General features: G+C 47.6%; 2 protein-coding genes across 5 annotated transcripts in view; one reads left to right on the top strand and one right to left on the bottom strand.

Moving 5' to 3' along the window:
- cutlet (chromosome transmission fidelity protein 18 homolog) overlaps window positions 1–15,991 on the bottom strand; it is a 157,997-nt gene that overhangs the window by 105,471 nt on the left and 36,535 nt on the right. The window lies entirely within an intron of this gene.
- Window positions 404–14,738, top strand: drm (odd-skipped family member drumstick). 3 transcript variants are annotated; one of them, XR_015537872.1, is made up of 4 exons: window positions 404–536; window positions 13,277–13,597; window positions 13,692–13,794; window positions 14,134–14,738. XR_015537872.1 is itself a non-coding variant. In XM_087358810.1 (4 exons), the coding sequence occupies exons 2-3, from the start codon at window positions 13,383–13,385 to the stop codon at window positions 13,705–13,707; spliced, it is 231 nt and encodes a 76-aa protein (XP_087214936.1). In that variant the 5' UTR covers window positions 404–536; window positions 13,277–13,382; the 3' UTR covers window positions 13,708–13,753; window positions 14,134–14,738. The 3 variants fall into 3 exon arrangements, 2 of the variants coding, with proteins under 2 accessions (XP_087214936.1, XP_087214937.1); XM_087358810.1 differs by having other exon boundaries at window positions 13,692–13,753; XM_087358811.1 differs by having other exon boundaries at window positions 434–536; window positions 13,281–13,597; window positions 13,692–13,753.

Consider the following 15,991-nt stretch of genomic DNA (forward strand, 5'->3'; position numbering starts at 1 on the left):
GAGACTATTAGCTTCTCCAGAAGGCCTGTGCTTCGTTGGCATGGCTACATCAACCGCCACGTTTCGCCCGCAGCGAATTCTCATCAGGACGATAATGAGCAGCCAATCCCTTCATGGGAAGGTCCTCGGGGCAGGATCCCATAGCGCTCAATGGTTGTGGGGGCGGAAGCATTGTTACCAGTCGAGCCGAGGTGGAGTTACCATAGCAACCAATTATAATTGTCTTCTTATTTTACCCGTTGTTAATTCTTTGCTCGTTTTGTTGTTCGCGCAGGCACGATTATTCAATCGGCCAATCATTAAGCGCCTGGGGGGCGGGGCCTGTCTGGCCGCTCCCCGGGCTGGCTACCGTGCATTTCCCACGCTCGCCTCGGCCGTCGGATGGTTGGCCCCGGTCGAGGGAGGTGGGGGGGGGGGGGGGGGGCAGCAGCCACCGCGACCCAGAACTCAGCACTTACAGAAGCTGCGTGCACTTCTCATGCTACAAGCTTACCGAGCTACACGCCTGCCTGAGCGCCAGCTACTCACCTCACAAGGTAAGACACTCGTCCGTCATCCAACAACGCTCAGATTTTCGTCCTAAGTCGCTTTGACCACGGACGATGACAGATTGCTTGTTTTGTTCTATCGATAAACAGAGGGCAGATTTTTCTGCTAAACCGCCTCGTTTTATCTGTAAACACCGCGCGCATGTTTTGGGTTCAGTCGCTTTGTTTCGCACGAAATTGTGGCGAAAATGTCTTCATGTCGTCCGTACACAAAGCAGACATTTCTGTAACAAATTACTTTCTTTATCGATAAAACACGTAGTAATTTCTGTGTTAAGTCGCTCTGTCTTCGTGAAGTGTTCTTTTAAATTATCGATAAATAATGCACAAGTTTCTTGTCTAAAATATTTTTCATTTGTTGACGAACGAGCCACACGTAAGTTTAATTCGTGTGATCGCTGTGTTTTGCCGATCGATCAAATTGTGCTTCAGACTTCTCCACCAAATAGGCTTAGCCTACGTCAGTTTTATCCTCGACATTAAGCGAAATCGTGAACACTTTGTTCATTCTCTCTCTTAGACGTGTCAGTAGGTAGTCCGTAGAGATGGCAGTAGCCTGCTCTAAAATCCGTGTTCTTTGAAATTGTCAGCAGGCCTGAGCTAAGTTTGTGTTCTTGTGTCAAACAATTAATTTAAGCTGCATTTCTTCGTCTCTCTGGTTCTGACTTAAGTGTTCTGTGCTCTTAAAATGGTCTCCAGACATATTTATGTTTCATGTGCCTGGGCCTGATTGCTTGTATAGTTCCGTCCATGTATCACCTGGTCTGTGTCGTAGGTCGTATTTGCCGTCAGGCTTGCCGTGATTTATAAAAACAGCTCTCAGCCTCCGTCCTTGGTCGGAGAGCGACTTTCTGTATCGTTCAATTATAATCCGTGGGCCTTTGTAAAGTGGTGACAAGTCTGATTTTCATTTTACGTGTCGTTAAGTAAGCGATAAGTTACAGAATCATCTCCAGGTCGCGGTCTTGTTCTCTGTGCAAAAATGATTTCGCGGTTGTGCCGTCGAGCAAAACGGAATTATCGCCCACAACTCCAGCAGCCGCTGTCACCAGACGTGACCCTTAACTCAGCTTATTTAACTTGTTACAGTCGAAGTAACAGGGCAGTCAGCGCTCCGACCTCCGTTACTGTAGGTTGTAAGAACTGACCATCGCCCGTTTACATCAGGAGGTGGTACTAGAGGCTTCCAGGGTCGGTTGGCCGTTTCTATCTTCTGCTCGCAAATAAACTCTGATTTTGTAGAGAACGGTCTTCGTTGCATTGTGGTCTGCGGCTGCGAGGCGTCCGATAGGTCCCGTAGGACGACGACGAGGCGCTCCAAGGGCGTATTAATGTTGTCAGGATCCGTGTCGAGCTCAGTGGCCCTGCCTGGTCTCTCAGTTTAGCAACCGGCGACATTTTAACTGCGATGTTTAGGGGAACCGGTGGCTGTTTATTGTAAAAAAAATAAAATTAAACCCACAAAATACAAAGTTACTGGTTGTTAAAGTAACAGGTACACAGGCCGTGTACAACCCACTAAGGTTTGTGAACGAAATGTTGACTTACGAAGTCCACGTTCGATGTGTCGCATGAACTTAGGCCTAAAACAGTTCTTTGCTTTCCCTGACAACATAGTCGCTGTTACACGTCTGAAGATAAGCGCGTGAAGACGTTGGATTAAGTCGGAGTTAGCTCCTCTCTGGAAAAAAAGTGCGGGACGATTGTCCGATCATCGGCGGGCTTGCGGAACGCATGGAAAAGATGAAAAATACTTAATTAGACGGGAAGAGACCGCTTGCGAAACCTAGACGTACACAGGAGGATAATATTAAAATGTTCCTTAAAGAAATAGGACATGACTATGTGGAGTTGACTCATCTATATCAGGACAGGGTGAAGTTGTGGGCTGTTGTGAACGCGGAATATGTTGGCTAGCTCAGCGACTAATATTTTGTTGAGAATGACTGCTGCTAAGTTAGCAACAAACAGCTTGTCTCAGATATCGATTCCACTCTGGCATGGGCCTGCTTGAATTCCAAGAAATCTGTTTACAAACTCAAAACCTCTGAAACGTCGGAGAACAACGTGACAGGCCTTTGACGTGGCTTCTGAACGGTAATAAGTTACGCACAAAATTAAGTTCTGTAAATAACTTCGAATGCTGACCTTCGTACTTTAAACGCTTAATTTCAGGCGTACAGGCTATAGTCTGTAACTTTGTTTTGTTAAATGTTACTTGTCAAATTGCCACTAGTAGGCCTATAAATTCTCTCAACATAAAAGCTGTCAGGCTAATCTCAAACGTCCATTCAGTTGAGATGCCAGTAGATGAAAGGATGTCGGCAATTGATGACTTAAAACAGCCTATTTTATACACAGCTCTGCCTTCAATAGTTCGTCAGTTGTCGCCATGAAACAGAGAGCTAGAACTTAAAATTATTAAGATATCCGTCTTCTGGGTTATTGCGCTGTGTAGTCTGGTCGATGTTAACCAACGTTTCAGAGGTCATACTGCCTCCATCATCAGGGCGATGAAGATTTCTATCTTCTGGATTGTTGCGCTGTGTAGTCTGGTCGATGTTAACCAACGTTTCAGAGGTCATACTGCCTCCATCATCGCCCTGATGACGGAGGCAGTATGACCTCTGAAACGTTGGTTAACATCGACCAGACTACACAGCGCAATAACCCAGAAGACGGATATCTTCATACTCACCGCTGTGAGAACCTCAAGTCTTAAAATTATTAATTGTCCGGACTTTTTCCATCTTAATTTTTTTAAAAGAAGAAAACCTCGACGTTTCGGAGACTGGTTTAAGTGTAATCTACCGTCGTCAGAACCCTTTAGAAGCTGATTGCGCTTAGTTCTCGTGTTTGGTATGAAATTAATTAGTTTCTTGAACGAACCTACGATTCGTCGTAAAACACTGGATGATGTCGAATAGTGAAGTTCGGCGGATTTGATAAACTGCAACTCAGAGCATTAGCGACAGCGACGCACCTTCAATTTCACTTGCGAAGTCTCAAAGCGGCTGATGACGTCATGCACATGTTTGCCTGCCTTCATTACGCGCTCCGTTTATAATCTCGCAGGCTACAGGCCGTCTTCTGCAGGTTGTAACGCTCGGCCTTTCGCTTTCGAATCTGTCAAAGTCTTCATCAGACGCTGCCACAGGAAACACGAGTTTGTTTTTATGTTGTTCTGCGTTGCAGCAACTGTGAAATATTTGTAAAAATTTTAAACGGGCTCATCCACGCGATAGACGCGAAAGGCTCAGGAGGTTCATGACGAAGATGGACGTCTTCTGGGTTGTAGCGACCTTTCAGGAATACCTGCTGTTTCCATCACCAAGGACCATTATCGCCGGAAAGTTGGAGGCAGCAAAGACCTCTGACTCGCTGGTAAACATTACACGGCGTTACAGCGCAGAAGACAGCCGTCTTCGGACTCGCCGCGGTGAAAACCTCAGGTCCTAAAGAGATTCATATTGTGCGCTGTTCACCAAATGTTGTTAGGAGCGGTGATCAGGCCAAGGAGGGTCAGACACGATGGACCAGCATGCAGAGTGGTGATAAATTGATGCAAAATGGAGGAGCAGATTGGAAGAAATTTTGAAATTAAGACCTTCAAGGCTGAGAGAAAAACGGACTCATGTGACAACGGTAAAAATTCAAGGATTCTCTTGACCGTCTAAGCGCCTGGCGACTTCGCAATACAAACTCCGCTCCCTGGAGTCTATTCTGGTCAGAAAAATTCAATAAATTGCCTAGAACTACAGCTAATGTGCATTCTGCATGGCCTATTCATTTCGTATTCTATAATTATTTAACATTTCGAAAATGGTCATCGATTATATATTCGGGGACCCTTACATTATTAAGATCGCGGTAATTTTGTAAATGTGGAACACAGAGCGAAAAATTTCTAGTTCCCTTTTTTCAACATGGCGCATGTGCGTATTCATCCGTTCCGAACATTGATACCGAGCAAAAGGTTGTAAAATGCCGACGGCAAACCGGGGCGCTTACAGGAGTGCAGAGTTTCTGCTGGTTGCTCAGCTCTCCAAGTCATTCGCCGTCCTTATAGACCTCAAATTCCCACGATCCTCTCCTAAGCAACGCCAAATGATTCCACGTTCTCACAGAGGGTCGCGTCCGAGAGGCTGTATTTTATTCGGGACGTCCAGGGTTCAAATGCCGACTGAGTTCTTTTCCATTCACCTCAGTTCCTCCCTTAAATTAAACTACTACCGACTTCCCAGTTCTTAATAATCCGTACGGCGGCGTATATTACGAGCTGCCGAAAGCGTCGTTAAATAATAAATAAACGAATGGACTAAATTCCACAAAACTTCGCGTTCTCAGAACACATTGCTGCACCGCAATGTCAGACCCCCGGAAGATGCCTTGGTTCGGTCATGTTGGCGCGCAGTAGGCTGCCAGAAGCGGTTCCGCCCCCTGGTGTTAGCTGCCAGTCGTATCGTGTTACCCCTGTGCCCAAGCACCTCGTTACTATCAAATTCACACTCAGATCCACGACGCTGCTCTGGTTAAATGAAGCCGATTTGGCTCTGACTCTTCTCAGTCGCACGCGCAGAGAGAAAAAGTAGAATTTGTCTCTTTCCTGCCGAGAATCGAACTCCGCTCTCGGTTCGACTTACACCGATAATACGGGCTCCCATTTTAATTGCTCACTTGCTCACAGGCCTACGCTTGAGAATAATATTAAAATGAATCTTATGGAAAGGTTCTTCGGCTGAGGACAGGCGTTTTTGCTGGGGAGGAGCTGTATTCTTGGGGTGGCTGAACCCGGGCAGGGCAGCGCTGGCACGATCCGCAAACAGTGCCTCGCCTTGGGGTTAATTATGCAAGGCGTCAAACAAAGGAAAGCTGCTTTGCGCAATATTGACAGCAGGAAGTCAAACAAACCGCCATTTCCGGCGAGCGGCAAAGCAAACAGCCGCCTTCCGCCTCTCAGCCCAATTTGCATTTCTGTGTTTTACGATTAGACCCGCGTCCCTTGTTTATACACAAAATTACGAGAGAAACTTCGCGGTCCGTGCGCTTCGCCAGGCCTGCGATGAATCCAGATGGACTGGACATGTAGCACGCGTTTGCTGGCGTGAGTGAGTGATCGTCCGTTCCAGCGGGGGCGCCGAGGAAGCCTCTGCAGCTGATAGAGTGTCGTCGTCGGAGGGGCAGGCGGGGGACTGACTGCAGGTGTTGGTCGAGGCGCGTGGCTGCCAGCCGCCCGCTACCGTGTGGCGGCTTCTGGTCTGCGCACAATTAACATGACGCCTGGAGCACTGCAACCCACCTCACGGTTCGCAACGGTGGGTTGCCTACACGTGGCTGTGTGGGCGTGGCGCGCTCCCGAATTTGGCACAGGGTTCGAGGCCCAGATGTGGCTCCTCCCGCCACAGCCCGCTCCTTTGTTTCCATTGGCTGGGCGCAGAACCAGTAGCAACCCTTCACTTAAGCTACCGTGCGTCCTCGCCCGAGGTCTGAATAGTAACCAATCGGCGGTGACGGCGGCTCTGTTTCCCCGCAGTCGACAGCCGGAGTTCGCCCCTGGGCGGCTTGGGGTTGAGGGTTCTGTCGCCCGTGGTCAAGGCGACTGGAGCGTGAAGTTAATGAGACTCGTTGCTAACCCCGGCTACTTATATAATTTGACCGTGTCTGGGGGGTGGGGGGCAGTGCGCGTTCTTATGCCTTAATGACGTGCTTTATGGCAGGCTAATTAGTAGCCTCTTAAGTCCTACGGCCTTTGAGCCGATCCATTGCGGGTTAAAGGAAACCAAGAGCCAATTCTTAGCCTGAGCAGGAGGAGGCCTTGCGAATCGAAGTTAGTAAGAAGCAGCAGGGTTCAGTCCCCTCGGGTCGAAAACTCTTGTCAGTTTTGGGACATAAACTTCGATTTTCTGTTGTCCCAGGGCTGTGGGCGGTTTCAAGCCACCGCTACTTTAAACTGCACTGAAACTCGGAAGTTGGAATACGGCGGTCGTGTGAGCTACGACCAGTTACCGCAAGACCCCGTACTTTATGTGGGGTAAGAGGTTCTGGTCCTTGCGTTGTCCGAGAAACCGCGTGTGAGTTTGACTTTGATATGAAACGTAACATTTGGCTGATAATTTGTGTGACTGTGGAATAAAATAACTTCCACTCGCTCAAGAAGTTAGGCCTTCAAGTGCGCCGGAAAATGACTGACCTACGAGTGGACTCAAGAGACTTTACGCGGTTTGTACAGATCGCCCTTAGACCGTGAATTTGTAGGCCGCGGTTGGCACGGCATGCGCCCCGGTTCAGGAAAGAGATGAAGAGACGCTCACAGAATGTTGGCGAAGGAGCGAAAGGGACTGGAAGATATGTCTTAAGGGAATCAGACGCGTGGACGAGCGGCAGACCCAATTGGCGCTGTTGAACTTCCAGTTCTACCATAGAGTTGGTTGCTTGCCTAGTTCCTTAGTTAGTAGGCGCTGTACACGTGTGCTAAAATACCGCTGTATCGTCTTTCCCTCAAGCAAAGAACGCGCCCGAGCACTGAGACGGCGCAGATTCGACTCCCGCCCAGTGCAGTTATGCTCGTAGTGGAGGACACTTTGTGGGGTCTCGTCATAGGCCGCGGCGCATCGATGCAGGCTTGCTGATCATCCGGTTTGACACACATATCGACAAGACGCATAATGCTGCCAGTCGCTTAGCTCGTCAAGAAATCCCCGTATTTTTGTGAGCCCCGAAAGTTTACTTCCTGTTAATAAGAGCCAGTCACTGGACCGTATCCAGTCTACGTCCTGCCCTTTCATTGGAGTCTTCTAAGAGGTTGGAGTGAACTTGGCCGCTCTGGACTGTGAAGGCACTGAACCAAACGAAACGAAACTTAAAATGTAAATTTGACGTTACCGTAACGCGAGCTTTGGCAGCCAGCTCGATTCTCTTTACAAACGCATACAATCGTGGCCGAGGGTCCCTCTGTCACTGTTCCCAGAACAAAGACCTGTGACACGCTGAAAATTAACGTCGCCAGGTCACAGTGCGCCTACGCAGACTGCAATTAGTCATCGCGCGTCAAGGTCCCATATTATCATACGTAATGTTGTCTTCCCATCACAGCAAGGAATCCAGAGCCCCGAACCCCGCTACTTGAGGTATCCATACCTCATTTATCATATTAACACGGGGGGGGGGGGGGGGGCAGATGCGTCAGCACAACACTGGAATGTGCCTGGCTCTAGTGGACTGTATTCGTGGAAAAATGTGTTGTGCCTTGGATCTCTTCTCTGACGAAGTAGGAGTCTTAGATTACACAGCTGCCTGTTCTGATCCAGAAGAGGCCCACTAATAAATCTGAAAGTATCTCGAGCTTTTTGGCGCTCGGTGGGATCGGCCCATCGCAACTGAGCCCTATCAAAATGACAAAATCAGCGAAGGGACGGGAGTCAGACTTGATTCATGTAACGCTGATATTAGCTGCAGTGATTACGTAGCAAGAAACAGAAATGCGGTGGGCATGCGCCTAAGAAGTTAATAAGTACGTAGGCATGTAAACCTCCTAGAAATGGAATAAAACCTACAAGAAAGGGCAATTGGCCTCTTAGACGGAGTTCCCCATACCAAAAAAATGCTCGCTTGTCAGTCAGCCTTTAGTTAAAAAAAAATATGCGTTGTCGAAACACTTGCCTCGGGAGGCAACATTTGGTGCTGGTTAATTCACTTTTTAAAACGCTCCCCAAAACATGTCCGGAGGTCAATAGTAAACCCGTTGCTATAGTGACGGCGAGATAATGCACTCCACGGCTCATCTGTTGGCGCTGACACGTGCTGACAAGACTTCACGTGGCTGTCACGGCGAGCGGTCAGAGTTCCGATAATCTGACCAATCAACAACTGCATTGTTATTAAAGGAAACGTAAAATATTAGCCCAGTCAGCGGCGCATCGCTCCTACCCCAGTGCAGTGTGGGAAAGTAACAGACAATCGAGGCAGGCAGAGGCCGACGGGTCTGATTCCCACAGCACATCGCGCTGCAGGTACCAACCGGCCATTACCACATTACATTCGGCATCCCGAAAGAAATGACGACCGATTATAGGGTTGCAGTTCGCTTTGAGGCCACAATCACAAACAGCTCCTGCCCAGTTATCCGCTTCAAGCAGCCTACTTCAGCGGTACGACGTTTCTTGACCGATTCAGATGAGTGGCACATCTACAACAAAAGGCGCTGAGCGAATTTCGTTCATTCTTTATATGGACGGCTGGAATTTAGGATCGCGAAGGGAGTTGATAGCAGAGAATGCGTTTAATTTCGCAGCTTAAACAGACTTTCATACGCCACGAGCCATTTTTCTGGGCTCTGGCCATCGTCATAAGTTTTCCGAACACGACGTTTCGGAAGCCGGTCCTGTTTCTGTCGACAGCCATGATCTCTGCTTTGCGGATGAGAGTCATTTAGTCTTTGCTGGCTTAAGCGCATTTGACGCAACGAAGATCGCTTAACCAAACTGATTGTCGCTCATCTCTTCGACATATTTTTACAAGAGCCCGCCGTTGGATCTATTTCCATGTCTACCAAGTTGTCTGTCTCTTCCTTTCAGGTTTTACTCCTTATTCATATCTGCGCTGTCCTCACCCCCTCCCCGGTGCTTCATCCACCCACCCGGTCTACATGGTCTGCCCATCTCTTCCAGTCCCAGCTGCAAAAGAGACCTTTCGCGTAGAAATCTCGTTTCGGAACAGGCGCTGATTTGTTCTGGGGGTCCAGAGTTGCTGCGACCAGACTGTACTGCGTCTGATCGTTGTGGCTCGGGCCCCATAAACTGCAGTTTACTAACTTCATTATGCCGACCCGCTGGCCGGCCATTCGCTGTGAATTCCTTTCTCAGCAATCACGACTGTCTTGCTGCCAGGCCAGCGCCCTAATTCGTTTTAAAACGGTCGGTTCCCGGACATCCTCTCCCGAGATGCACTCGGAGGTCACTTTACGATGATGCTGGGGCTAGTATTTTCAACGAGTCCCGGCGTTTACCTGGAGAGCCATAAAACACGTCTTGTCACAACGACCATACGACTCAAATGGGAGCTGAACGCGTAACCCAAACGGCTGTGCTAGACTGCTCGGGTCTCGTTGGGCTGTTACGACTGATCGATTCAGTCAATTCGTACACCGACGACAATTCGATTCCTCCATTAATCGATCAACACGACCGCATCTGTTACTAACCTCCTACGAGATTTATTTAACTTTTACTGATGATTCCGTGTTTTGTTGTATTTTCTCTAATCTTTGTCCCTCGTTTATGTGGGAGCTGTGATAAGCGTCTTTCTTCCATCAAAAGTTTTAAGCGACCAATTTATTTATAGGTATAGGCTGGACAACAAGTTTGTTCAAGTATTCTCGCTAACTACATTCCTTCAAATGCTCGAGTCAACATGGTTGTAAATTAATGAACTACAGTACTGGACTCGATACAAGTACAGATTTCTCGTAAGGTTACGTTAAATTTACCAGATATAACGTAAAAATTAAACACCCTCGCCAGTGTCTGTCCTCCCTTACAACGTGTAATAAAAGACTGAGGAACGCAGACTAAGCCAAGCAGCTAACTTGTCTCTTTCATCTTAGAAATTACAGCCGATTGAACGAGCAAATAACCTGTTCGCCAAAACACTTCATCTGTGTATTCCTGCTCTTAGCAGACTTAATGTGTCTGGGTGTCGAAAAAAGCAGGCACTTTGTTGACTAGGAGAAGTTATAAAAGCAGATGATCATTAACCCTTAAAAAATTGGCAGTGAATTATAAAGTTAGCTGACAATACGCCTCTTCTCGGACGAAAGTATTAATCTTTCTTCGAGTTCTGACTTCGTGGTCTTAGACGTTCTGGACAGGTTTACTGGGATTTTTGTTATCGTCTGCATAAACAAATCTTGCTTTCAGACATACGACGTAGATTTGTCATTGTCAACTTCATTACCTTTGTAGACGGGATTGCCTCTGGGTCTCAATGTCGTCATTGATGCCAGTAGAGGCGTGATCAGTTATGAACTTCACTTCTTCCCACGTGTAGGACAATTTGCAATCTGTCTCTGTACGTCTAACTAATTTTTCTCCATATTGTTTGAACGCAAGTGTCTGTTGGAGACATCCCGTTGTTGTTACGTAATGGTTCATCTGCTCCAGTCTACTGGTTTCATTCTGATTCTTGCATTAATGTCTCCTGCATTTAAGATGGTTTTTCGATTGTTTTATGAAGTTCCACTGGAACATAAATTAAAAATTTTGAGGCCTTCGCTCAGAAACGCTGCATCGCACTTTTTTCTTTTCAACGTTTGTTATAACGCATTATTCCAGGGTAGCCAACATATGAACGGCATTTACATAACGACGTAACTGCACAGCGAATTTGAAATTAACGATCAAAAGAGTCTGTAGCCCAACAGCAGAAAATAGACGGAAAAATTTATTATAAGTTTTGTTAGAAAATCACCATAATGTATTATTTGAGGGTAAGACTCGATTTTTTAATCATTCTGAGTGAAATTTATTGATATCTTAAAATCATATACTTTCTGTTTACAGCGCCCGTAAATGCCCGGTTTTCGTTTGTCGTCTTCTTCTTCAGTTTGCCTGCCGTGACGACTGCATTGTCTGCTTTTTATTCGACAGATCCGACACCAGTCCTCCTGCTTTATGGTTAATGGCCTAGCTGTAACATTCCACGTGGTAACTCTCGTCGTTAATCACTGTACAGTTTCCATTAGCACCGGTCACAGCGGATGTAGCCGTCCAGCATTTATTGAGATAGGCTACCAGCCTCTCGCAGAACAAGTCCGGTGATGGAGTTGTCACCTTCCAGCTTCTAGACAGGCTGTGATGCAACATTTACAACGCGAAACTCTGTCGTCATAAATTCGTCGTATTGACGGGACTTACCGCTGTTAACTCGAGAGCAGGCAATTTCTTGCTCGGATTATCGATTGTTAGTTGTTCGTGAAAGGCTCTGCTTAGCGAGTTATTTTGTTTGTTAGCTAAACCTTAGCCGAAATTAAATTCTCTCCATAACTTCTAGTTCAAATCTCCAATACAAATTTCGTAAAAGCTCCTTTCACTAGTTTCCGAGATGAAACGTGAGACAGGACACGACGTCCGATCATGCGTTCACTTGTGCTCGTAATAATTTTACGGAGCACTGCAGTTTTTGTTTCGAAAGTGTGAAATTCAGGTTAGGTTAGGTTAGCATCGGCCACTGGGCTTGCGCCTAGGGCTGGAGGAGCGGGGGTTCGATTCCCGGCAGAAGAAACAATTGCGTTTAAATCGGCTGTAGAGTTCAACCACCCGCCTGTACAACAGCCTGGCAGGCGGCAAGCTCTTTTCCCAGAGGTAAAGCGGCCAGAACGTGAAGCCAAACTAACCTCGACCTATAGCCGAGTTTAACATTGCACGCAACTCTATCGCCTTCAGGGCGTGGTTCTTAATTAAGCACAGCGACAAATTTACCTCCTGTCCGTCTGTCTGTCTGCAGAATCACAGAGCAAAGAATTGGGCGTCCCCCTGAGCGCTCAGCGAAAGAATTTAAAACCCCCGGAAAACATGTGAACTCCCCTCTTCTGTTGGCCGTCACTTTTCGGTGTCAATTTCGTCAAAATTGACGGGATTGAGCGAGGGACTTGCAGGGAAGATGGCGCAGATATTGACGCCCCGAACGAAGTTGCTCTCACACTGGGAACTGGAACAGTGAGCACGAGGAGACCGCCATTCGATCCCATGTGGCAGCTTCGTTACTGCAGATGGGCGGTGGGGTGCGGGGGAGGGGACTCGCCAAGCTGCTGAAACAAACGGGCCCTAAACTCGTTGCTCCTTTAGCACCACTGGTTGTACACCTATCTGGATCACCGCCCAGTCATCTGGCGATATTTAAGGCAACTAGCAAAGTGCATGATGATTCACAGCAGCTGACAGAATGATGACATTTTAATTTTTAAATTCGTTTTAAAACACAACTAGGATCACTTAAGGTCAGACTGTCTATACACAGCTGAATCGAGTCAAGCCTAGACGCTGTTAGTGTCGTGAAAGGTCGAGGTCCAATTTTCATACGTAGGCCTAAAAGTAGCAGCACGTGCTCGCTGCGATGTTGCTCTGTGCGCGCCCCAAATGAGCTCGAGATAAGAAACCGACTTCCGTTCTTACAGGAACAAATCAGGGAAAGAGAAATAAGCAATGAACTGAAAATACTTGGACCTAAGAGCGAGAAGGCGAAATTTGCATAATAAGGAGCTTAATAATTTTCGCTCTTCAGCAAACATCATTAAGGTGATGAAAGCAAAGATGATGAGACAGGCGGGTTATGTAACACGCGTGGAAAAGAGAATCTGTTAGAAACTGCAAGCAATTACAAGAAACCTGAAGGCTACAGACAACGCTGACAAAACGCAAAGAAAATGAGAGGATATTCTCTTATTAAGAATAATTTTGATGGACTGAATTCACGTGGCTCGGGATTTGGTACAATCGCGGCGTCTTACGTTCCGGAGTGACTCACTCGGGCACAGGGTCGCGGCGGTGTGAAGCGGGCTGCTACACCCCGAGGCGCTGTCTTCGTACCGCGTATTTCCCACGCTGAGATCTCGGCCAGTAGGTAGGAGAATTATGGGAAATGCGGACCGCGGGTTGTGTACCTCGGAGCGTGCTGACCCGGGTTCGACTCTCTCATTTGTGGAGGGGGAATAATCTTCCTTTCACTGTGCACAGGTAGACTCCTGACGTCCTTCAGTCTGCATAGCTGAGCGATCCAGGAAGAGCAGTGTTCGCGCGCGTGTGTGTACCTTCCTGCGTGTCGCCATTTCACCCCTCTGCGATGTTCGCCATAATGCCCATTGAGGCGGACGACCGTCGCGAATTCAGGCGCAAGATGAGGGCTAAGTGTGAGTTCATCTGCAAGTACTGTCAGCGCCGCTTCACCAAGCCCTACAACCTCATGATCCACGAGCGGACGCACAAGGATGACGTCACCTTCACGTGCGAGACTTGTGGCAAGACCTTCAAGCGTCAGGACAACCTCAAGCAGCACAGGTGAGGTCCGAACCGCACGAACGCGCACTCGCCGTGTGCTGAGGCATCAGGGTCTGTAAATACTCACTGTGTGTTATGTTTCTCTTTCCTGTAGATGTGGGTGGCGGTGATGCGTTTGCGCCATGCCACACCCTCGTAAGGACCCAGCACCACACAGTACGTCAACATTCTTACTACTAAGTAGCGACACCGAGCAGGTAACACTCTGCTTTGTGGCTCTCAGTTCATCCTCACGTATGCATGCAGTCGGGCACTGCTCGGTGCCAGGCGTTGGGAGCGCGTCCGCATGCGATCAGAAATGCTAGGTGTTAGAACGTCCCGTCTGTCTGCAAGTCTGCATGAAGTCGGACGTGCTCGGTGTTAGAACGTGGCGTGTGTCCGCACGTGTGTGTGTGCAGTCGACATTTGCGTCGTGGTGGAGCGTGGCGCTTGTCCTCATGTGTGCATGCTGTAACCTATCTACCAGGACGTGGCATGCGATGAATGTTCCCGTGTAACCAGGTCGTAATAAAGTCTGACTACATTTCTGTTTGCAGGTCCATCCACACGACGCCCTGTAAGGCAGCCAGCGGTTTCTCACCGAGGTTCTAACCCAGTGTTTCATAAACTCAGTACTTTTTAGACGATTTTAAAACTCTCATACAGTGTTGGCAATAGGGCAATAGAACAGTGCTTTCATGCATCAGTGTTACCAACAGTGTGACAGTGAAGTGAATCCCCCCACAGCAAATAAACTTACCTACGTTCAAACATGATTGCAGTTTGCAACCCTGAACAGGACGGACGTTGTAATGAATTGTTTAACACAGTGTTGTAGTGAGCTAGGTCTAACACTCGTAGTGACACATCAGCGGCCCACTTCGGTGTTTCTAGTCCCATCTGCACTCGGATACACTTACGCGCGTAAATATATTGCGAGTCGGAGACAGCAGAGATGGGCTTTGCCCAGGCCGCTCCTCGTGTATTCGTATTGTTTTCTCCCAGTGAGTAAATATATTCTATTTTAATATATTTATTTTTGTTTTATTAAAATATACAAATGCTTAGGCTTATTAGCTTATTATATTTTATGTAGAAAGAATACTGTACTTTGTGCATGTACTAGAGACTGGTTGCAAAATAAATACGCCAATGTAATCCAGCCACTTGTACTCTGTGATCCCGTGGCAGCTTCTAACAATTTCGTCCCGGCACAACGACGACCAACATCGGCTGCCCTGCGCGGGCTTCATGCAGGCCTAGGCCTAGGCCTCTGGCAGAGTTCTCTACTTCCCAGCCTTGGAATTGTAATGCCTGATAAGCGAACACTTCACAGCGAAACGTGCTTACTCCATAACTCCATACTCAGCTACTCAAATGGTAAAGAAATTTCACTCCTTTTATGGGAACGGAATAAACTTACCCTGAGTCAGATAAATCCAGTTGAATTCCCCACGCCCTATTTTCTGAAGATTAATTTGTGTCCTAAGTGAAGGTCACTTCTGTTCACATATGCATTCATGTCGGAGTATCGCGTGTTATTTTGCGCTAAAGTAAACCAAAGTGGCCTAGTCAAGTTCCTAACGAACGCAGAGGAGGAAAAGATAAAGCAAGTTGTAGGTAATCGGGCGCAAAATTTGCTTTTGTATTGGGAGGCAAATACAGGCCTGATGAAAAGTTTACTTCAAATGTTGAAATTTCATGCACACGGCTATAGAATAACGTGTCGAACCTGCCCGGGCCACGGGGTGTGATTTTAAATTTTAACTTTTTCTATCCGGTCCTGCACGATTTCGACAGACGAGGGCCAAATGATCCAACTTGGGATCTCAGTTCATAAATCACTATTGAGTGCGTCTGTTCTCATGACATCACACACAATCTGTGCTAATTGAAGCAGTGTCATCACATCATGATGTCTCTATGCATCAAACGATAATCAAACTATGAGAGAGCAGTGGGCATATGTCGCTTTTACACTACAAAGTCAGTTTGGGCGCCTAGCAAGCAGAACATACAGAACAGCACACAGGGTAATGCCTGAAGTAAAACACGCAGATCTCTACGAGATTTCCCGCCTGTGTGACGACACAAAGGGGCAACAGCGGGGCATTTACCCGGGAGCTGAAGGTTTAGAAAGGGCGGAGCTTTATCTCCATTTCCTCATCCAGTTTCTTGTACTGTCAACGGTTTTTGCTAAGTTAACCCTAAGCTCCACGTTAAACAGGTTTTAAGTTGAAGTGACAAGCACCAAAACCAACCAAAGCCACCCTTACTTTGATCCGCCCTTCATCCCGACACCAGGTTCAGCCACTCTGTGACTGCGTATCGCAGAGTCTGCGGGACACTGAGAGGTCTTGCTCGCTGCTGAAAGGCTGCCTGTCTGACCTCATACGACGAGCACACTGGACCCGG

This window comes from Zootermopsis nevadensis, unplaced genomic scaffold, assembly GCF_977971745.1.
Source record: "Zootermopsis nevadensis isolate Lab colony 2312 unplaced genomic scaffold, Znev_1.0 Znev_ptg000030l, whole genome shotgun sequence".
Lineage (NCBI taxonomy): Eukaryota > Metazoa > Arthropoda > Insecta > Blattodea > Termopsidae > Zootermopsis > Zootermopsis nevadensis.

Bases quoted from the DNA above. Each gene is read 5' to 3' on its own strand.
- drm (XM_087358810.1), top strand. From the start codon at position 13,383: ATGTTCGCCATAATGCCCATTGAGGCGGACGACCGTCGCGAATTCAGG.